This window comes from Cornus florida, unplaced genomic scaffold, assembly GCF_030987335.1.
Source record: "Cornus florida cultivar Cherokee Brave unplaced genomic scaffold, ASM3098733v1 CherokeeBrave_3.0.0_Hap2_Chr06, whole genome shotgun sequence".
Taxonomy (NCBI): domain Eukaryota; kingdom Viridiplantae; phylum Streptophyta; class Magnoliopsida; order Cornales; family Cornaceae; genus Cornus; species Cornus florida.
In genome coordinates, this window is record NW_026775576.1 from 57,987,911 (window position 1) to 58,011,353 (window position 23,443).

The window sequence follows — 23,443 nt, forward strand, 5'->3', positions numbered from 1 at the left end:
GAGTTGGCTCATATGGAGCTCTGCAATGGAAAATCTATATATCAAAAAGATCAAGAGTTGGGCAGGATCAAGAGTTGGGCAGGGTCAACTGGAGATGACAAAATAACAGTTACAACTAAAAAGCTCCCACAGAAGTCAGGCTAATAGTACTTGTATTATACATATTAGTAGGAGCGGTGGTGGTAGTTAATAGAAGCAATACTACTGCCTACCGGTAGTAAGTAGCAGTAGGGGTAAACATATGCAAGGAGGGCAGAATAAAGTCTGCCATAAGAAATAAAAGCAGGAAGCTAAATTAGGATTATAAACCAGAGTAACTGTATAAATTACCAAAGATCCATGTAAACCAGAAAAATGGACATTTAGAACAGATCAAATTTTCACATTGTGTTTTACCAAATGAAATAAAATTTGCAAAATTATACAATGCGAAGTTAAGAGGAATCAAGCCTCTCAACTGAATGCAGTTTAGGAAGAGATTTGACTTTTAACATGAATACTGTACATCTCCAGCAAAGGGAAATCAATTTAAATAAAACTCTTGCTCATCCTCCAGGAGATTGAGAAAAAGGAGATAACTGGCCAATTATTGAGGGAACAGTCATTCCTCTGTGTCAATGTCATTATCACCAGGAAGCATCTGCCTTGACTCTGACAGTGAAAGTAGCCTAGGCTTTGCCGAGGCTGCTTCAACACGCCCTTCTGAAAAAGTTAATGCACCAATTCCTGATGATGACCCCAACAACCGGCCAACAACCGGGCTGTCAGCTGAAGGTGATGGTGATAGATTGTATGCAAAAACTCCCATAGGGTGGTCAAATTTGCAATTTTGACCAAATTTGCAGATACCATAACGAGTATAAAAAATGCACAATGACTCTCCCTGTCAAAATATGAAAACCAACTTGTCAATTAATCAATGAGTAAAACAGAAAATCTTCCACACAAAAAAATCAAAGTTGCGACACTAATGCATTCAGGTAGCATCAATGCATGTTCCCACCCCAAACCACAACAACAATTACGGGAGAGAAAAAAAGATGCACCCCCAAAACCCCCTTTCCACTAATTTCTGCTTGAGCAACATCTATACCACACTGCCAAAAACGAGCAGGTTTGCTTTTAATTCCAAAGAGAATAAGAGGCATCAAGAGCAGGTAGTAAATCTGAAATCCTATGTTGGAATGAATTTAGTAGTAGTAATCTAAAAAAAAAAAAAAAAACAAACATCTTTAAATGTGTTTTTAACTAATACCATAAGACTAATTGAGTCGATTACATTTGTTTAAAAAATAAAAAATAAAAGGGAAAGTGCAACACCAGATAAACATCCCTATGAATATGGTTTATGGTTCTGCTCACAAAAGATTGGTGACCTTTTTGTATGAAAATGATTTCTTGTAGAGTAGATCCATAAATAATGCTTGTGTCCCCTAAATATGAGGAATATTTCTAGTTTCAATGTACATATAAGTATATATTAATGGTAAAAGCTCCAGCTGACAAGCGTGAGAACGGATTTCAAGTCTAAGGGAAAGCACTTTTTGCAAAACAATTCTAAAGGTTAGGTCCCACTCAGGATGGCCACATAGGCAGAATCAACACTGTGTAATGGCCTTTATGTATACATATATATGCATAGGTTCAATGATCCAAATTATCCAGTGAACATGATAACATGAGTACAAAAACAAAATGAGATTAGTAGGCAACTCAGCTGTGTAAATGCAATAAATGCGCCACACGGAAACAAAATAAAAAAGAAAATTAAATCATTAACATAACACGAATGAAAATTTTAATTCAGGCAAATAAGGTTCTGACCAATTTTGGGATAAAAGTCCATACATAACATAAAAATTGTTGAGGTATTTATTTGCAAGGCTCAAGTAAAAAGACCAAATACCCTGAAGTAAAGAATACTTCAAAACTGGTAAGACAGAATAAATCACACTTGAGGCGATATGAGGCACCGATAGCAGATAAAGAGATGAACTTAATATTGAAGAAACTCACCGGACGTAAAGGAAGTCCGAGTGGACTCAAGACACAGTCTGGAGGAGGTATTAGTCTTTCTCTCGGATGATGGAACCGACAAACAGCACCGAACTTACAATCTCCAGTCTTCATGTAAAATTGGCATTCAGGTTGGCCAGGTCTCTCAGGAAATACATTCTCCCTCTGCAGTGCATAATATCCTACAGGTACAGAGCCAGAACGGTAGAGAGAAATATTCCCTTGGGGTCCTGCATTTGCTGCTTCACCCTGGCGTGAAGTTCTGTAAATCTGACTATTTCCCATTGTTTGCTGCTGGCTCTCTGAAGATGAAACTGAACCCAGTTGTCCCTGGAAAGAAATCTAAATTGCATATCAAAAGGTATAATAACAAATCCAGTACTAAATATATTTATTAAAAATTTCACAGGGCATTTTAATCCAGCCAAAAACACAGATGACCCAACAGAACCCTTTGGGGATAATAAACTAGTGTAAAATAGCATGGCGTGTAATATTTTACTTGAATGAAAATAATTTATTATTAAATATTGCACCAATCCCATAAATTTTCATAATTCTGTAAAATTTGCATGTATTTACTTTTTTATGTTTTTATTTATAGAAAAAAAAAAATGTTTCAATATTTTCAGTTTTCACAATCAAAATATGTTTTGGTAAATACAAAACGAAAATTGAAGAATTCAAATCATTTAAGTCCATTTTGGCGCATTAAACAAAAGAACTTTTTAATTCATGAAAAATATATCGATCTTAAAAATTAGGTTCTCCATATTCAGATATCTTTCTATAAATATCAAAAAATATATATAATTCTGAAAAATGAAAAATGTTGTATTTTTGTTTTTAAAGAAATGAATAACACCAAATCCAAATTTCTATTGACTTTAAAACTTTTTCTCTATTTTCTATAAATAGAAAAACAGTTCTTTTAAAAGTTTAAAAATGCAGCCTAGAGGTGCAAATTTTCTAAAATATCATAGGGTAAATTACCTTGACCTCCCTTGATGTTTTCGTTTATTACCTATAGATTAACATTTTAAAAATATCTTGGTCAACCTCCCTTGACGTTTGGTTGACTTAACCCTGACCACCCCTGCCATGAATTGACCGTCATCCTCGTTAAAGTCAAGTCAAACAGAAATTTTAAATGACAAAACTACCCTCATATGCAGCACATTTACAAAATTAACCTCATACATCAAATGAAATCACCATTAGTGTCATTAGTAATTAGACAAAACTATCCCTAGCCGCAACATTTTACAGAAGGGGTAAACTTAATATACTTATCAATTGATAATATTTACATAATATAAAAATATTAAAAAATTAAAGATACTTATTCAATATTTATGCATATAAATATACATTTAAGTTTTTAAACTTTTTTTTCGAAAGGTTCAATTTTTTAAACTTTATAATTTACAGAATTTTTAAATATATATATATATATATATATATATATATGAGAATTAAATTATTTCATTTATTCTATTAAAAGTATATTTAATATACAAATTACATATACATATATACACACTGAAGAATATATATATACATATACATATACATATGTCGTATGCAATCAACGCTACCACTTGCTTGCCTTTGGCAATATCTCCACCGTATTGCCATCTCAACTCCTCTCTCTAGACTGCCACCATCTCCACCATATTGCCGGATCTACCCCTCGCTCTCACAAGGCCACACCGCCACCATCCTTCCACTATCACCGCCACTCCAACCTCTTTGTCACTCCACAGCACCATCACAGCCTTTGCTTCTCTCTCACAGCATCACCAATTAATTCCAACAAACTTCCTATAATTATTCATCAACAACTTGTAAATACATATATATATATATACAGATCACCACAACTTGCCACCACCAATTCATTCCATCATCAAACCCTAGCCCTAAATCAAACACAATCTGAATTCTCTTTCTCACATGTCTCTTCCTTTTAAACTGAAGTTTATTACAGAAGATTGATTAAAAGAAAAACAAACGATGGCTCAACAATGGGTTTGTTGAGGGTTTGTTATATCCAATAACTCTCCCTTCTCTCTCTCTCAAACTTATGTGTATGTGAACCATGGAGATATATATGTATATATATATATATATATATATATCTCAAATGCGTGTCATTCATGTCATCTTCTACTTTGATTCTGTACCCACAAATTCTTTCTTCTCTCTCTCCATACAATTTGGGACTATCACAATCAATTGGTATTTGGTTGTGTTTGAAATGATGCACCCAATTGAATGTTTGATGAATTGGGTAAATGTCAAATTCATTGCAGTGGAGATTGTTGAAGAATTAAACTGGAGAATAAAAAAATAATTAATTATTGAGATGGAAGGATGGGAGTGGCGATGTGTTGGGGGAGAGAGGGGCGGTGCCATGGTGGGGAGAGAGGAAAGGGGGGAATGCATTGATGGTGCCGATGTGCAGGGAAGAGAGAGAAAGAAAGATAGAGATGGGGGTGTAAGGTGGTGGTGCTGGAGAGAGAGGAGCCACTGGTGGAGAGAGCAGCAGTGGTGGAGTGGGAGTGCAAGGGTTGATCGGTCATTTAATTTTGATGGCTTACATCAGCAGGAAGTCTTGCACCCATACATTAAAAATGGGGATATTTTGGTAATTGTACAACAAAACTTAACCCTTTTTTAACTATTCTCAAGTCTGACGGGTGTTAGAGTTACTTTTGCAAAACTTTAAGTCAAGGGTAATAAACGAAAACCTCAGGGAAGAGAGAGGGGCGGTGCCATGGTGGGGAGAGAGGAAAGGGGGGAATGCATTGATGGTGCCGATGTGCAGGGAAGAGAGAGAGAGAAAGATAGAGATGGGGGTGTAAGGTGGTGGTGCTGGAGAGAGAGGAGCCACTGGTGGAGAGAGCAGCAGTGGTGGAGTGGGAGTGCAAGGGTTGATCGGTCATTTAATTTTGATGGCTTACATCAGCAGGAAGTCTTGCACCCATACATTAAAAATGGGGATATTTTGGTAATTGTACAACAAAACTTAACCCTTTTTTAACTATTCTCAAGTCTGACGGGTGTTAAGAGTTACTTTTGCAAAACTTTAAGCCAAGGGTAATAAACGAAAACCTCAGGGAAGGTCAGGGTAATTTACCCAATATCATATTACAAGCAATATAAATACCTCAGCTATGCAAGTAACACATGGATTTTAGCTCAAGGTAAATGTTGATAATTTGAGGGTATCACTCTGTGAACAGGCAATTCTAACATTTCTCATTTTTATAGCTTTGGATGTGTAATTTCCAAAACTTCCAGAATTATTCCTAAATTAGACAAAATCAAAGTAGTTGCAAAACAGCTCATTTTAACCTACGCAGTGGTATCTGGAATTGGTATCATTGAGTATCAAGTGCAATATTAAGTCAGTTCTAATGTTTGGGACCAAAATACCCAGAAATCAATCCCTAGACTCAAAAAATAAAAGCATAAAGCAATCCAAATTCCTTAATAGGTTCAATGTGTTAAACCGATTCGTCAAAGCAACCACCAGCACCAATTACACTGCCACAGAACACCACCATCAGCACCTTATTACAACCATATCACAATCAACACACACCATCACCAAATCCCTTAAGTAAGCATGCTTCCCAGCTCACCAACTTTATTCTAGGTTCAACACCTGATGCATCAATGCAAAGTCCTCTCATAGATTTACAGATCCCATCCCACCTAATATACTCCTAAATATATTTCAAGCTACCCAAACAGGGCCAAAAAGGTAGTTTTGCCAAGTTCTTAAAAACTCTAGTCAATCTTTTTTCTTTTTCTTTCTTTTCTTTTCTTTCCTTTTTTTTTTTTTTTTTTTTTGGGTAAGCAGAGCCACACACCCCAAAACATTTACAAACCCACTATTACCCCAATCTTTTTCTTTCTATTTTATCTTCGAGATTATCTACTTTTTCAGATAGGTTATTTCATGTGTCAACAAAAGCAAAACTAGTAAAGCAATTATTCTGGGATCCAAGTATGCTAAGCAGACAGCTTTATAGGATGAATAAAAGGTAAATATCAGTCCATAAAGGAAGAAAATAAAAAAGGAACGCACTTATTCAATAAATCAGCATTAAGAGCAACAGAGGAGAAATCACCCTCTGTCATACCCATACAGACACAGAACCTAATATAATTGGGAAATTGCACATGCTGACTGCTAAGGTAATTTTTATAGATGGGCATGTTCAGAGTATGAAGGAGATTTTGTGACACATTTCCAAACCACAACAAAACACAGTACTCTTTGTACACTTGAGAGATAATTATAGCAGAATTTTTCAGCCACTACAGCCATTGTTCATTTAACTTTTTTCCATTCTAAAGGATCTTTTAAAGGAAGCCTGTTCCCACCAAGCAATCAGGTGAGGAACATCGTTGAAATTTTCAGAACAAAAGAGTAAAGAAATGCTTAGTTGCTTACACGAGGTGCATTCCATCCTGGGACTGACACCACTCCCTGAGGTAGAATCAATTGCGCATAATTTGAAGGGCCTTGCCAGCGCGGGCTGGGAATAAAAGATGCTCTCGACAAGGGCCAGTTTGTCATTCCTCCAGGATATGATTGCTGACCAGTTGTGGGAGAATGGACAGGAGGATAAACTGGTGAGCCACGCAATGAGACCATCATATCAGATGGTTGAGGGTGATGAAATTTGCAAGTGATCCCAAAGTTGCATTGCCCAGTTCTCAAATAATAAGCACATTCAGTCTCATTCTGCAGTAAGTACACGAGGCGTAAAAAATCAATATGAAATTATTAACTACCATATACTCTAAAAGCTTAAACTGTGAGGGAGTAATACATCCATTAACATGCCCCTCGCATACGGCTAGACTCTTTAACATGAGTGGGCCAAAACGTGTATGAATTATATAATTATTAAGGTAATGATGAGGTTCGAATTCAGGATACTCTTAAGTATTTATATACTACTATATTCTAAATGTTTAAATTGTTAGAGAGGGTATAACTTACGTATTTATATCCTCTAACAAAAACTTTTTTAACCTAAGAAGCATGGACAGTAATGAAGTAAAATCGATCACATTACACACATGATATGCAGTGGTACAGCTAGATGCAAATTGGACATGTGCCCACAATTTAGAATTTTAAAATAAATTAGTTCGGATACTTGCCAAATATGCAAGCATGGATTTCACATGGCAAAGGATAAGTCAAAACACAGTTATTTTAATTAAATATAGATAAATTATGTATTTCTCCATAACAAAAGTATAAATTTAAACAAATTTTCCTTTTCTATTATTTTACATTCTCTATTGCATCTCGATATGCTATTATACATGAACTGCGGATTCTCCCAGATTAAAAATTGGTCAATTAAGTCATTATTTATTAGTCTTATTGTTATCAAGCCTTGCCTCAAGTATCAAAAACATGTGGAATTTGATCCTAGAGTAAATCAAAGTTTAGTGCTTAGTCAGATAATACAACAATAAGACAAGGACATGGATTCATTCATTCATGTCCTTCTTGTGTCTGTCTGTCTTCTTTAAGAGTTCATTGTTTTGTCATGTATGCGGTGAACTAAAGTTATATTGCATCCAACCAATATATCACATTTGTAAGAAATAAGAAAGAACAAAAGTAAAATGCAGAGGAAATATGATTAGGATGTGCAACAGCTTGATGAGCAGATTGTATCAGTGCTTGAAGTAACAGCAATAATGCAAGGCGATACAGTTACCAACCGTTATAATGGTCCATCAGGAATGACAGCTATAAGGGCCGTTATATCACGGTACTGACCATTAAAGGGCAAGAGACAGTACCATAACCCACCCCCACCCTCCTCCCCTATTTCTTTTTCTTTTTCTTTTTCTTTTTTCACTTTTTTTCTTTAAATTAGTTTTTCTAATCTCCAATGACACATTATATATGTAGATCTACTTTCCAACTTACAATAAACAAGATCTAAGCTCATATCTTATATCAAAACTTGGGACATTTCATTCAATTGACTTTTACTTTTTTCATTTTCACTCACTTTTATGTTAGATCGTACCTAAATTTGTTATTTGGTGTCAGATCTTGAGAGATTTAAACAGATCTTATTCCAAATCTTCCAGTAATCTTCCAATAACAAATCTATCATCTTACTTCGAATTACCCTTCAAGGAATAAGCTATATACATCATAACATCTAACTGAATTTTTTCTTTCTTTGTGATTTATACTTCTTGTAAGTTGTAAATTATATAGTTTTTGTTTTCTTTTGTTCTTAGAATTCAGATGATATTCTTCAATTTTCTGATTTGATTTTCTTTTGCTGATTTCAATTTTTCTGATCATATTAATATGATTTATTTTATTATATTATATATAGTTCAACTGTTGGGAGTTTTATCTCAAATTCTTAGTCTAATTAGGTTTCTATTTTAGAGTTGTATTTAATTAGGTAATTTCTTGTTTGGCAAGTCTTGGGCTCCAAGGAATTGTAATCCTTGTCCAACAAGAAAATGGGTTTGTAACTCTATAAATGTTAGCAGATATGATAGCCATGATTTATGAAATGACTTACCGTATTTGCAGAGATTTGATAGCCACGAATCATAGCTTAGAATATGCCAAGAATATGATTTGATTTAGATTCGATTTAATTTCCTTTTTGTAATATGAGCATGTGCTCTTTTTATCTATAAATACTAGAGCTATAAATGAGAGATTTATTGTATTTCTACTTGGTATCAGAGACAGGACGGTCCGACTGCAATGAGGGCGGCACCACCCATTCGGGAACGAATGAGACTTATGAAATTGAGAGATATATAGTCTCGCGAGGGGGTTGAGGGTAGAGATAGTTAATGGTTAGTAGAGTAGGAAAAACACCAATGACAGTGGTAGCGAGGGGATAAGCTTGTAGAGTGGTACATGGTGAAAAGGCATGTACGTGGTGATGGTACTCTATTGAATCATATTAGCATCTCTTCTCATCAGTGGATGTAGGCCGGTGTGGTACTCTATTGAATCATAGTAGCATCGCTTCTCATCAGTAGATGTAGGCCGGTTTGTGTTGAACCACATTATATCTTGTGTTTGTGTGTGATTGCTTTAATTGCTTTCGTTGGATCTTCGTGTTTACTGTTTCTAACAGTAACAAATTACTATATTATGTTTAGAATATGTTACTGTATATGCTTAAAATCTATAACTAAAAATGGTTCTAATTTATGTGAATGCATGTCCCCAGTAACACTATATTATGTTTCTAGTTGCAATATAATATAACTAAATATAGACTATGTAGTTACTTAATAATACATGATAATTATGTTATCAAACTGTCAATATTCAATCTCTAATTGATTTTCATGATTTACTTAGATGATGTGATTTATTACAGAGAATGCAGAAAGTGACACAATGGTGAAGTGGGGACCAATTAAAAGGAAAGTATTAGTTGAATTTGCAACCATAATGGATAGAAGGTGGTTTTTAATTTTTTTGAGAGGATCACTAAAGATACAATAACATGTTTAATGGAAAATTTGCAAATTGGAGAGGCAATGGGGGCACCATATGGACATGTTCTAAGAGAAGGTAAGGAACAGATGATGGAGTATCTTAAAGGCTCAATTGAGAGGGGCATAGGTGGTGGTGATGATCATCAAGGAGACTTTGTTAATTTACAAGATGAGGTTGATTCATATCCATGGATAATTATGATCCAAAAGAAAAGTTTAATGGTACAAGAAGGGAGTATAGACAACAGTTCAAAATAACTAGTGGAAGCCATTCTGAATATCAAGCAGGAGACAGTTCAGCTCCTTGCAATTTAAGGTGCAGGGCCAGGGATAACGGTAGTAAGCATGGGCAAAGGCAAGGTAGATTTGGAGGATCGCATCTTGGTTAAGTTGAACAGATACTATTCATAATGCTGGTGGGAGTGGCTTTTAGTGAACTAATCCAGATCTCTCAAGCTATGTTGCACAGAATTGCTCCAGTTCTCCAAAAGAGTAAGGGCTCAAAGCAATACAAAATAACTATGAGACAGAAGTTGCAGGATGTAGTGTCAAAGTTTGTACTCGTTAATCATATACCTTCTCATGTAGTAGATTCTGCATGAATGCAGCCAACTTGTATTGCTGCCAAAGTAGAAGAATAAGTGGAGGGACCTAATGCTTACAAGGCCTCAAGAGTTTGCTTGCCTAAAGAATATGCTGCAATGACGAAGTGAATAAAATCATTCGAGGGCATAGAGAGAGATCTCACCATGGGTTATGGTTAGAGCAGCCCCACTAAGAAACACATAATTAATTTCTTATACTCTACCAGAAATACCATGCTCTGTAAGTCATTTGATGCCTTCAATGTGAAAGAAGGATTGCAGAGTATTATTTTCAATTGCTAGACATTGCTGTCGATGAGGAGCATAATACATGGTGCAAGAGGTGACTGATAATGAGACTACACTTGAGCTGAGGGGAAATTTTTTTTTTAGAAGAAGAAGAAGAACTTGAATTGTACAGCATGATGGCACTAAAATCAGGCACCATGACATGGCTAATAATAATAAATAAATAAATAAAAAGCATGACAAAGGTTTGAAATCAATAACTAATTTACTTTAGAATTATATTTTTGTTTCAAACTTGATGGAGAAAAGTTTACAGATGCACAGATGGTAGAGAATTGCTTCGCAAATAATTTCATAAGCATCATTATCCAGTGTGGTCCCCACTAATCGAGAGTGAAAAAATCTGAAATATGTTAATGGCTGAATACTGAAATAATTTCACGAGGTGGAAGGAGAAGAATTGTCCACTTCATGATGTGAGGAAGATCACTTTAGGAAAGAACTTCTTATCGAAGGTTACAAGTTCAGAAGTGACACTAGTGAAGGTCTTATGGTTGATTGATGGGGATAAGAAGCCCACAAAAGGTTTGAAGCTATTGATTGTGCTATATTGGCAATTCAAAAAGATTCTCATTATTACTTCGAGTGCTGGAGACCAATGATAAAGTGGATTTTCCAACTATATCATTATTTGCATGCTACTGTTATGTATTTTATATTTTCTATTTTACTTATTTAGTTGTTAAATTATTTTACATTTTATACTTTTTATGAGTACCTTTTATGTAACTGTTTATTAATGGGCATGTCAATGGAGATAGCAACTGCAATGGAGAAGGGTAAAGTCATGGTAATGGTATTGTGCCTTTAGGTAGTACTAGCAGACTGAATATTGAAGAGATTATAGACTCGGGCTGTTCAAGAATATTACAAGATCGAAGAACTTGTTCAAGACTTCCGTCTATCTCAGTGCTAGTACTAGAGTCCGTGCAACCACGTAAAGGAGACACAGTCAGCAACAGCAATAATCATCTGAAGACTCCTCAGCTGCTGTTGCGTAAGAACTTTGGGAATTTGGAATTAGCAATTGCAGTATGATCCATGTCAGGACTCAGGGTAATACTAGTCAAAATAATCAACCAAAATACCACCTGTCTTACGGTTATGGTCATGCGCGTGAAGCATAGAGTTACCACCCTCAAGTTCGGTATCACCCTAAACACCTAAGGCCTCTCAGTATTACCCTCAAACACCATGGAACTACAGAGACATTACCCAATTCTGGTCCCCCTACAACTGGGTAAGGGAAGAAAGGACTCGAGACAAACCTGACCTCTGGCATTTAATAAAATAGTTGCTCAGAGACTCAAACTCATACCAATGGCACTGATGTGCAAGCATTTAACTGCTGAACGACCACCACAGAACTATGAGGAATAAGATACTCGGGGCCTTTCAGTATACCTTCAACCGCCACAAAACTACGAGGAAGAGTTCCTGCCTAATCCTTTTCTGCCTAGATTTTCAAACCATTCCACTAATCAGAAGCAACCACGAGAACATAAAATCAGTATTAGTGACAGTGACTTAAAATTAATTGTAAAAATCTATTCCCAATATTAAAGCTTCTCCATTAGTTAAACAAAATCATTAGAAATCATTAAAAACCAAGAATTAGTGGGATTAAAACATGTGTAACAGTATATTTAAGGAAAAGTTGTTGGGTGATCAAAACAACATATCATGGCTCCGGTAACTATCACAGATACCCTATGGTCGTTATACTCTGTCTGTCAGACCTTGACAGTTATAGTTATGGCAGCTTTACTATTAGGTTAAAATAGTTGTTTTCAAAACATAGAAATAAGTTCAAAGAAACGAAAAAGGAAAACTATAAATTCGGACCGGTCGGATCGGATAGCCTAAAATATTTAGGGAAACTCTTCCAGCAATTCCAGCGTTGTCTCTAGGATGGTGAAACTTGCATGTGTCTCCAAATTTGCATGTTCCAGTCTTCAAGTAGTACTGGAGAATAGATCAAAGCAAAAGATTAGTCATAAATAAATGTTTAATAGAGCACCTAGACATAATATAAGAAGCATCAAGATTGAGAAATTGACCAACTTCCACAAAACCACAAACTGGATTCGAACCAAGCTGAATGCAACCTTTAATGGAAGGTTTTAGGAACAACTAAATACCACAAACAATTCTTGGAGAAAAAGAAAAAACAGAACACAACAAGTGATGCAGTGTACAATAATATAAAATAAAATAAATAAAGAAGAAAGAAGAAGAAGAAGAAGAAGAAGAAGAAGGAAATATTGGAACATGTAGCTCTCTTTGACCTTGTGCAATCAAGTTTTAGCTTGAGTCAAATGTCAAAGAGACTGGGAAAATATGTTATTTTAGGTTAATATGCCGCTTTATGTTTCACTAAAATGTCAAAGTTAAAAGTGTTTATATAATTTTAAAGTATTGCAAGACAACGACTGTAGTAGTGATCCTAGTGGTCCGTAAGTCTAATTCTAAATTTATGTTACTGGCTCTTATATGTGGTCCCTAGTAGGTCTGGTCAAGTCTTAGTAGTCAAAGTACCAATTTTGAAGTCCTGCTACTATTATAAGTAGGAGAAGTCTAGCAGCCTCTACAGTTCCTATTTTATTTAGGTTTCTTTTTTTTTTAAGTTTCTCATTTGAAAATTTCGTGTTTGGATTAACTTAAGCCATAAGAATTCATCCTACTAGTTTAAAAGGGAATTGAGCTTAGAAACTCTACAAATAAATGCCTAAGTTTTCAGTTGAGTATATGAGAGAGATAAGTCAGTGAGGATTTTCTCCTGCGTAAACCAATAACCAATTAACCCAATGTGTAACTTAAAACAGTGCAAGGTGCATCTAGTTAACAGATTTTCTCTGCATTAACAAACATATGTACCTATCGAGTAAAGTTTTTCTTTCAACTTTGCATATTGAGACAAGGAGACCCCTTATCGTCTTTTTTATTCCTTATTGTCATGGAGGGATTGAGCAGATTAATGAGAAGAGCGGAGGATTTGGGTTACATCAGGGGGTTTAGAGTCGGTAGAGATGTTGCACATCAAATGGAGATTTCCCATTTGTTATTTGCGGATGATACCTTGGTTTTTTGTGATGCCGATGTCTCCCAACTCAGATATTTGAGGTGCATTCTTGTTTGTTTCCAAGCGGTTTCTAGGCTTAAGATCAATGTTGGAAAGAGTGTGCTTGTCCCTGCGGGGGATGTTCCTGATATTTCATCCTTAGCTGCAGTTCTTGGTGTGGAGTGGGTACTTTTCCTCTTCCTTATTTGGGATTACCTTTGGAAATTTCCTCTAGGAGAGTTGGGAATTCGGACCCAATGATTAACAGGTATGACAAGAGATTGGCAAGATGGAAAAAACAGTATCTTTCGAAAGGGGGGAAGGTCACTCTTATTAAGAGTACTCTCTCGTCCCTTCCCACCTACGTTTTATCTTTGTTTCAAATCCCATGCTCTGTTGCTGAAAGGATTGAAAAAATTCTGAGGGACTTTCTATGGGGTGGAAGAGGAGAGGAGTTTAAGTATCATCTTGTTAAATGGGAACAAGTATGCAAACTTTTGAAATTTGGCAGTTTAGGCATTCAAAAGCTAGTCCCTTTTAATAGAGCTTTATTGGGAAAGTGGTTATGGAGATTCGGTAGGGAACGTCATCGCCAGTGGAGAAGGGTTGTCTCGTGTCGTTTTGTGGAGAGTGGGGGCTGGTCCTCCTGTCCAGTTACTCTCACGGGAGGCGTTGGCGCGTGGAAATTCATTCGGAAGGGGTGGGATGTTTTTTCCTCTCACATTAGATTCAAGGTTCGTGATGGTAGGCATGTTCGATTCTGGGAAGATTTGTGGTGTGGGGATCATTTGTCGTCTCATTCCTTTCCTAGACTTTACAGTATCGCCGAAAATAAGCACGCTTACGTAGTTGACTCCCATTAACTTAATAGCAGTGGGGTTACGTGGGATGTGCGTTTTAGGCGTTCTTTCCAGGATTGGGAGATGGAAGAAGCATGCGTTTTTTTGGAACTGTTGTACAACCAGAAGAATGCAGGCAGAGGCCGTGATAATGTTTTGTGGGTCCCTTCAACTCATGGTAGATATGGTGTCCGATCCATGTTCCTGTGCTTGTCCAATTTCGTTGGGCATGATTTCCCATGGAAGTCTATTTGGCACTCTAAAGCTTCATTTAGAGTCGCATTCTTTGTTTGGACTGCCGCCTGGGGAAAAATTTTGACGTTGGATAATTTGAGAAAGAGAGATAACACCATTGTTAACTGGTGTTGTCTATGTACAACATACGGTGAGTCCGTGGATCACATTCTTATGCATTGTCCTGTGGCATACGATTGTTGGAATCTCATTTTCAACATTTTTTGCGTACATTGGGTAATGCCTAATCACGTCATACAACTGATTAACGCGTGGAGAAGATGCCCAGTCAAAGGTCATGCCCGTGATTATTGGAGGATAGTTCCACACTGTGTTTGGTGGTGCATATGGAGAGAGAGAAATAACAGAAATTTTGAAGGAAAGGAATTGTCTCTAGCAGATTTAAAAATTCATATTCTTCGTTCTCTTTTCTGTTATGTAAGAGGAAGTGTTTGCTCCTTGATTGATGACTTATTTGATCTATTGCATTCTATTGGTCCTTAGGTTCTTTTTTCGCTTTGTGTATTAGGGACGCGTTCCCCTTTTGAACGCTTTTCTAATATATTTTTACTTATCAAAAAAACAAAAAAAAAAAAAAAATGCGCTTGCATCAAAGGTCTTTTCTTCCAGTTCTCATGACACTTGACCAATTGTAGTCCCATATGGGATATTGACATTTCACATTCCCCGTCCAGGTGAGATACATTTTCATATAGGTAGTTTGGTCACTGCAATTTTAATATTTTTCTCCTTTATGCCTAACTTGAATTCAGTTAATTAACTAGGAAAAAAATAATTCAGTTAATGAATTTCACAGCCTCAGAATCTACAAAACCTAATTGCACTTCCCTGTTTTCTTCAAGTTTACAAAGTCTGCCTTCACTAATTTTATATATTATTCACATACGAACTAAATGTTTCAATAATTCTAATTCCTATAACGTGGAAGAAAGGAACTTACCTTATTGCCTTCTACTTATAAAACTTGATTAAAAAAATTCTCCTGTACTAGTTTTCCTGGTACAAGCTACAAAGTACCACCACCCTCAGGGACAACTCAACTCAGACATGACGACAATGGCATTAGTAATGGGAAATATTATTGTCGTGTAACTTGTGTTGGCAATGAACTTTTCTTTTTACAACAAATACATTCATGCCCCCAACAAATACATTCATCACGTTTGTTGGCAAGGACTTTGACAGTGCTACTATCAAACATTTTCTCATTATATTGAAAGCAAATGATGTTAATGGTTTAACAAAATGCAAGAGTTGAGCAAAAATCGTGAAGCAATTTTTGTATTTATTTGTCTAATTTTTTTAATGTGAAACCATTGTAATTTTCATGCTGCAATATGTGATATGGTCAGCCATCAAACTTAGCTATAAGCATGTCTTAGAATACAAAATGAACGCAAAGATGCTTCATCTCATCAAATTTATTGAAGGGGAAAAAGTTCTTAGCATCACTCATTGACCAATAATACTTAAAAATTTAAAACACTGCCAATGGGATCGTGGTATAATGAGTTCAAAATCTGCACCGATATTATTACAAAATCTGGTATCGCTATTCCCTAGCTTAACATTGTGGTAAATTAACTTTCTAAGGCAATGCTATTAATTTAACTAAAAAGTACTATTATAATTTTATTAATTTTACTTACCAAAAAATACTATCTTATTATTGGCAATCCACTCCCGCCACCCCCTCCCCAGAAAGAAAAAGAGAAGGAAAAGAGAACTAGTCATCAAGCAAATGAAATGAAAAACCTTAATGATTATATAACTATAGTCTATAACAGGAAAATTCGATATATAATTATACAGGGAAATAACATACTTCATGCTAACAGTACATTTTTGCCTACAGAAAGCAGATATACAAAACCAATGAAACTGCTGTTTATAGTGTAGAGTGGAAGATAAATACATGCCTCACATTCAGGTTGTCCTATTCTTTCTGGATACTCTCCCTTCATCCTTGTGGTGGCAATAGCCTGATAATTCAATCCCCAGGACAAAAAAAACAAAAACGAAACCAAAAAAATAATAATGTGATGAATCTTAAAGAAATTTCAACCTAAAAGTTTTAGTAGACTGTAATTCGAATTAAAAAATCTAGCAAAAGAAGTAATTCTTTCGAGCACAGGAGTCAGTGAGGGGGGTATGCATACACTTCTGTATGACAATTATGCTCCTCTCGGATTGAGAGTCAAATACATTCATACTCAAGACTGTAAGAGTGTGACTCTCTCTCTCTCTCTCTCATGAGATGAACTATTTGAGGACAATTATTGACAGAAAGAATCATTAAAAGAACCTTTAGAAACATTATTAGTTAAAAGCCAAACTACAATGCTAATATCCTTGATGGTGTCAATGCCGTAAAGCGGTTATAAGTTTTTCACAGGCACTTGACAATAAAATACAGTAACAATAAAAATAAAATACAAAGATGGAGAAAAAACTAGAGAAGAGAAGTGCTGAAGAATAGAAGAATAGACTATCCTTAAGTTGAGGTAACCCCAAGTTGGATTATGTTATGAAAATTTTATTGATTTATTATGTGAAATATATTTTATTGTTATAGGTTAAGTCAATTATGACTACAAAATCACACTGAAAGAATGCAGATCATATTGCAAAGGTTCATGCATCAACCCTTCAACTAAATTAGAGGACTGTAAAAACATAATTATAAGATTCCAAAGTGCATGTTACTAAAGCCTAGTTGACAATGTGCAAGGCCTCTTCAATTATGTATTATAGGATTATAAAAACATAATTGTACATACTTAGTTGGCACGTAGAGACACTATGGAGGCACTATTTCAACCGTCTATTATAAACTCTAATTCCTAAAGTTGACCAATCTAGCCGCAGCTTTTACCAGTTTCCTGTTAGGAGGATGATTGAATCGGCAGGTTGCCCCAAACCTGCATACGCCTGTTCGGATGTAATAAGAACAATCTGGCTCTCCTCCGCGCACAGGATAAGGTCCAGATTCCATTGTTTCGCTTGATCTCAAATTCATTTGCCACAATGCATCTGAAACAACATCAAAGTAGTCAGTTTAAAACTTTAGCATATTTGAATATTATAGTTTGGATATAAAACTGTCATTATATATATATAAATATTCTTATTTCCACTGCAAGATGGTTCATCAATCTATAAAATCTGTTTCCTTTTTTCCTAAGTTGTACCTTTGAGATGAAGTTTTCCTTTTGTTTCAATTAAGAAATCAACCATGTAAAATACAATCCCCTAAAGAAAAGAAAAAAAAAAAAACAAAAACAACGGTGCTGGGGAACAGAATTGTAAGGCCTTTGCATTCCTACAAAACTATTAATAAACCAATCGGTTCTTGGGATATAAATGTATACAAACCAAAAATCATATTGTAACCACAATTGATACTGAGATAGAGAAAAACAAATAAATAAACAAGAATGTCATACAAAGAGAAAAGTTGCAAAGAACACCTGAACTGACAAAATAAATATATACTAGCCCCTTCATATTTATTTAAATTTGCTCTTGCCATGCCATTTGACTTAATGTAAAGCATTTTCCATAAAAGGGGAAAAAAAATATGTGATATGAATTGTACATCATCAAAAGAGTTCCAATTGCATGTGATGGATTTAAGACAATGCAACAATGAAAAATCAAAATAAACCCCAATATATTGCCCCGAAACAAATAAATAAATAAATAAACAATAACATAATGTATAAAGATTGAAAATTTAGCTAAAACAAACATTGATAAAGTGTGATCAGAATTAAACTAATTCACCAAACTGATCGGAATTGCACTAAATCATCACACTTGATCAAAGTACACCAACTCACCACAGCGCGATCAAATTCACCATATTCGTAACCAAATGCAGCATAAAAAATAACCAATTCAGTGTTTGAAATCAACAACAATAAAAATAAATTGCACCTCTAAATTTGAAAAAAATTTGTAGAAATAACACACACGCAGAAAGTGAGGGAGATAGAGAGAGAGAGCAGGGACCTTCATTCATGGAAGGAGGCAAGGAGGTTGCTCGGGACATCGGAATTCTGGCATCAAGCTCCATCAGGAAACCTCCATTACCAATCCGTAACAGTTGTGAACCTCGCCTGAATTCCCATCGGCGAGCTGGTCCCCACCTTAAAACGTCAGTTTCCGGGCACCACGACGATCAGACGTGTATATAGAGAGAGAAACGCAAAGAGAATTTTAGAGAGAGAAACAGGAAGACGGAGGAAGCGCTCTTCTCTCCTCTCCACAAACGAGGCAGAACACGAATAAAAGCCAAACATCCCACCGGACACTCCAGTCATAGTAACTCGTTTTTTTAACCCGCGTCTCAGCAAAAACGACGACGGTTCCTCCCTCACTCGCTCACGTACACCAACACAACTACTCTCCGTACTTATGGGACACGTGCCCTTTCAACATGCGTGTTCGGCTTCTGGTCACGTGATGTAATCAATCACACATGGAACACAGCGGGACTAAAAAAAATAATAAGGTTAAAGTACAGTCACACCTTTAGGTTTGATAAAAAAAATACCTAAAAAAAATTTACCTATTTTTTAGACAAAAATATCCTCTAAAGATTCAAAAATAGACAAAGACGCTCATTTACGTAAAAATTTGACCAAATTACTCTTTGACCATTTAGGAGACTTTTTTTATTTTACAATTTAATAAATTAGACGAATCTATCCTCATGAATAATTTATGTATAAAAAAAAAAAAAAGTAAAAAAAAACTTTATATTGTTCACTTTTTTTCTTTTTTTTTTTTTTTTGTTATTTACTTTATAAATGTCCCAACTTCTTAAAAATGTAGACGTTTAAAATGATTTTTTGAGTTAATACATATATTTTAAATAAATTATATTTTGTTATTACTTCTTTTCTTTATCTTTTTTATTTTAAAATTAAGATGTTTAATCCTTTCATCTAAAAAAATTAAACCAATCTCTTTTCCTTAAAAATAAAAAATATAGTATCAGTATAACTTTATGTATTTTAAATTATATATCAAATATTATGCATTTTCCAATATAAATAAAAAAAAAATAGGTACCAGTATAACTTTATGTATCTTAACTTTGTGCATGCCTTTGTTTTTTTTTTCCCCTTTGTTTTATTATTTTTTTTCCCTTTGTTTTATTATTATTTTTTTCCCTTTTATGTTGGGAAATGCATAATATTTAATATATAATTTAAGATGCAAAAAGTTATACTGGTATTATATTTTTTATTTTTAAGGAAAAGATATTGGTTTAATTTTTTTAGATGAAATAATTAAACATCTTTAATTTAAAAATAAAAAAGAAAAATAAAAGAAGTAATAACAAAATATAATTTATTTGAAATATATGTATTGGATCAAATAATTAGTTTAGACGTCTACATTTTTAAGAAGTTGTGACATTTATAAAGTAAATAACAAAAAAAAAAAAAAAAAAAAGTGAACAATATAAAGTTTTTTTTTTTTTTGGTTACTTATTTTTTATACATAAATTGTTCATGAGGGTAGATTGGTCCAATTTATTAAATTATAAAGTTAAAAAAGTCTCTTAAATGGTTAAAGGGTAATTTGGTCAATTTCTCATATAAAGGGGGTGTCTTTATTCATTTTTGAACCTTTAGGGGGTGTCTTTGTCCAAAAACAGGTAAGTTTCATCTGAGTATCTTTTTGCTAAACCTCAGGGGATATGGTTATACTTTACCCTAAAAATAATTATTTACGACCTGATTTGTAAGATTTTCATTTTTTTGTTTTTTCTCCCATAAGATTTTCATTTATAGAGGGTATACTAATGCCTTATATATGTGAAATTTTTTTTTTTTTTTCCTCTTGTATATCCAATTCACCTTATACCCATTCCATATGAACACAATTAGAGTTAGAAATGGGACATGATCCAGATATGTTTGAAAAATGCGAAGTATTTTTATAATTATTTTTAAAAAAAATGAGATTCAATACAATTTAAAATATATAAAATACTAAACATTTACGTTAAAGTTTCAAATATAATATGATTTTTTTGTAAACATTTACGTTAAAGTTCCAAATATAATATAATTTTTTTTAAATATGATATAAATTTTTTACTTTATAAAGACAACTGATAAGAGCTTCATACACTAAATTAATATAAATGTGTAATAATAGATGTCGAGGCTAAAATTCGCGCAGTCCGATATGATACCGTTTTCCTGCAAGGAAGAGAGGAGAAGATCGATGAACCTTGACAGCACCAGTGTGGTGCCTGTCAAGAGCTCTCCAACGATTAAATTAGTCACGGAGGTCTAAAAAGAAGGCAGGGATTAATAATAGTTTTTTTACGTCGTACCTTCTTTAATGGCTTGATGCCTTATTTATGGCTGTCGATTGAAATCAAAATCGTTCCGCTGATGTCGATGGTTGACCTTATCTTCCGCTTGTGCGAAATCATAGGAGATTTATTATCAGATTTGTCGGGATATGATTTAATCCTTTTGACCTCCTCCGGTTATAGTAGGATTATTCTTACTTGTTGAACCACGTCAGATTTGATTTCATTATCCTTGATAATGAAATCTAATCAATCTTATCGAGGGTAGGGTAGGTTTATATTTTTCCCTATCAGTTGCCCCCCCATCCCAAGCTTGCACGTCTAGCTTTGGAAATGTAATAAATAATAAAAATACTTTTTCTTTTTTTCTTTTTTTTTTTTTTTTTTCAACCCCGGTGAACAGTACCTGCGGGTACTTTCACGTAAATAGTAACTCAGGGAATTTTTTTAAAAAACACCCCCGTGAACAGTACCCCGCGGGCACTATTCATGTGAATAGTAACTCAGAGTTTTTTTTTTTTGGCACCCGAGGGAACAATACCCTCGGGTACTGTGCATGAACAATACCCTCGGGTACTGTGCATGAACAGTACCCGCGAGTACTGTTCATGAATAGTAATAATTTTTTTTTTTTTTTTTTACCCGAGTGAACAGTACTCTTCCTTTTATAAGGGAATAAATTATACGAGTTTCACTCCTTAATAAGGGAATTGAACTTTACGAATTTTACTCAGCTCGTCCCTTTAGTAAGGGGATTGAACTTTACGAGTTTTACTCAGCTCACCTCTTTAATAAATTATTTTTATTTACTATCCCTTATTGTAAGGGGATATTAATTATGGGATTCATCCAACCCAAGTCCTTGTAGTACATGACATTCATTTATTATCCCTTATATTACAGGGATATGGATTACGGAATTCATTTAACCCGGGGCCTGATAATACAAGATACTTATCCCCTATAGTCCAGGGATATGGATGACGGAATTCATTCAGCCCGGGTCCTTGTAATACAGGACACTCATTTACTATTCCCTTATAGTACGGGGATACGGATTACGGGATTCATTCAGCCCTGGTCCTTATAATACAGGACACTCATTTACTATCCCTTATAGTACGGGGATACTGCACGTATAAACTAAAAGGAATTTTATTAAAGACCATCATTATTAAAAACAAAATAACATGTGATGGAGCTACCCTCCATTTAAAATGATTAACTAAGATGCCCCCAGTTTTTATTGTGAATGACTTGATAAGGCTAATTCCAGCCGTGAGACAATTTCTAATCGGTATAATCATCTGAGTCATTCTCATGATATGTGCTATCACTCTGGCTGAAGAACGATTTCTTATATTTGGTATTATTTTCATCCCTGGCGAGAGGAGCTGGCCTCTTCTTGTCATTTCCTTCCTTTCGTGCACTCATGGTGTCTTCAGCGTTGATGTGTTTTTGCGCTCTGACCGGCAACTCTATCATGCTAATGGGAGGTTCTTTTGATAAGGAAAACAAAAATCTGGAGGTTTGGAGTTGTGATACCCCCGGATCTTCGGATGCGGGTTAGCCAGGCCCACGCCCAATTACCCGAGGATATCAAACCAATTAGTAATAAATGAACACAGAATACAATTAGGATAAACAGGAATAAATAAAATTTGCTGAAAAGAAACTAGAACGATTATCCCAAAAACTGAAACCTTGGAATAAATTTTATAAATAAAGAATTATTCTGATACATTCAACTTCTCTATTTTTAATACAACTCGGGAATCCATCTGATGGACCCCTAATAAACTCCAACACTGGAAAAATAACAACTAAAGAACCCAATGCTAAACCATAAAAATAAAATCCTACGTCGTCGGTGGAGTGAATGACTGTATCTGCTCAACACGATCAAGTTCTAAGCCTGGAACCGATGAACACCTGTAAAAATAAGAGTGGGTCAGGCCTACATGCAAATTCTATTCTAACTGCAATCCATACAATGACCCGATACGCAGATACACCCTAAATATCTCAATAATAGCTATCTAGTCCATATATATATATAAATATCCACACTAAGGGACATTCATTGGACTATATAGGGGGTCTCAACCTGGATAAAAGGCAACATGCAAAAATGCACTTAAAGGTGGGCATGAGTACCTAAACCTAACATGGTACACCTCAACCCATCATAGCCAGCTACGCATTCACTGCATATATGCGCCCTAACCAACGACTCTGAAACTCAAGCTCATATCGTAGTACCATAAAAATATATTTAAAATCTGTTCCTATCCATCCATAAGAAATCCAGTTGGCCATTTAGCTTGTGCAGCTTCTTTGACTCAACATAGATAACAAGTAATCCAGCTAGTCATTCAGCTTGTGCAGCTTCTTTGACTTAGCATAAATATAAGTAGGATTTATTTATAATCCATTCCCTTATTCCAATAGGGTAGGTCTTAGCGTTTCTGAGCTAAGCCATCCTAGTATGTCACCGTCCCAT

At 35.0% G+C, this 23,443-nt stretch overlaps 1 protein-coding gene across 2 annotated transcripts; it reads right to left on the reverse strand.

The window, feature by feature from the left end:
- Positions 1–336: 336 nt before the first annotated feature.
- Positions 337–18,906, reverse strand: LOC132311601 (zinc finger CCCH domain-containing protein ZFN-like). 2 transcript variants are annotated; one of them, XM_059809601.1, is made up of 7 exons: positions 18,615–18,906; positions 17,476–17,633; positions 16,520–16,582; positions 12,291–12,410; positions 6,485–6,778; positions 2,017–2,346; positions 337–883 (listed from the first exon to the last, which is right to left on the reverse strand). In XM_059809601.1, exons 1-7 carry the CDS (start codon positions 18,676–18,678, stop codon positions 602–604), a joined length of 1,311 nt encoding a protein of 436 aa, XP_059665584.1. In that variant the 5' UTR covers positions 18,679–18,906; the 3' UTR covers positions 337–601. The 2 variants fall into 2 exon arrangements, with proteins under 2 accessions (XP_059665584.1, XP_059665583.1); XM_059809600.1 differs by having other exon boundaries at positions 2,017–2,358.
- Between the last annotated feature and the right edge of the window lie 4,537 nt (positions 18,907–23,443).

Bases quoted from the DNA above. Each gene is read 5' to 3' on its own strand.
- LOC132311601 (XM_059809600.1), bottom strand. From the start codon at position 18,678: ATGGAGCTTGATGCCAGAATTCCGATGTCCCGAGCAACCTCCTTGCCT. The intron at 12,411-16,519 runs GCATGTATTTAT...TCTATTCTCCAG, and splicing joins TAGGACAACCTGAATGTGAG to TACTACTTGAAGACTGGAAC. The intron at 2,359-6,484 runs GTAAGCAACTAA...TATGCAATTTAG, and splicing joins CAGGATGGAATGCACCTCGT to ATTTCTTTCCAGGGACAACT.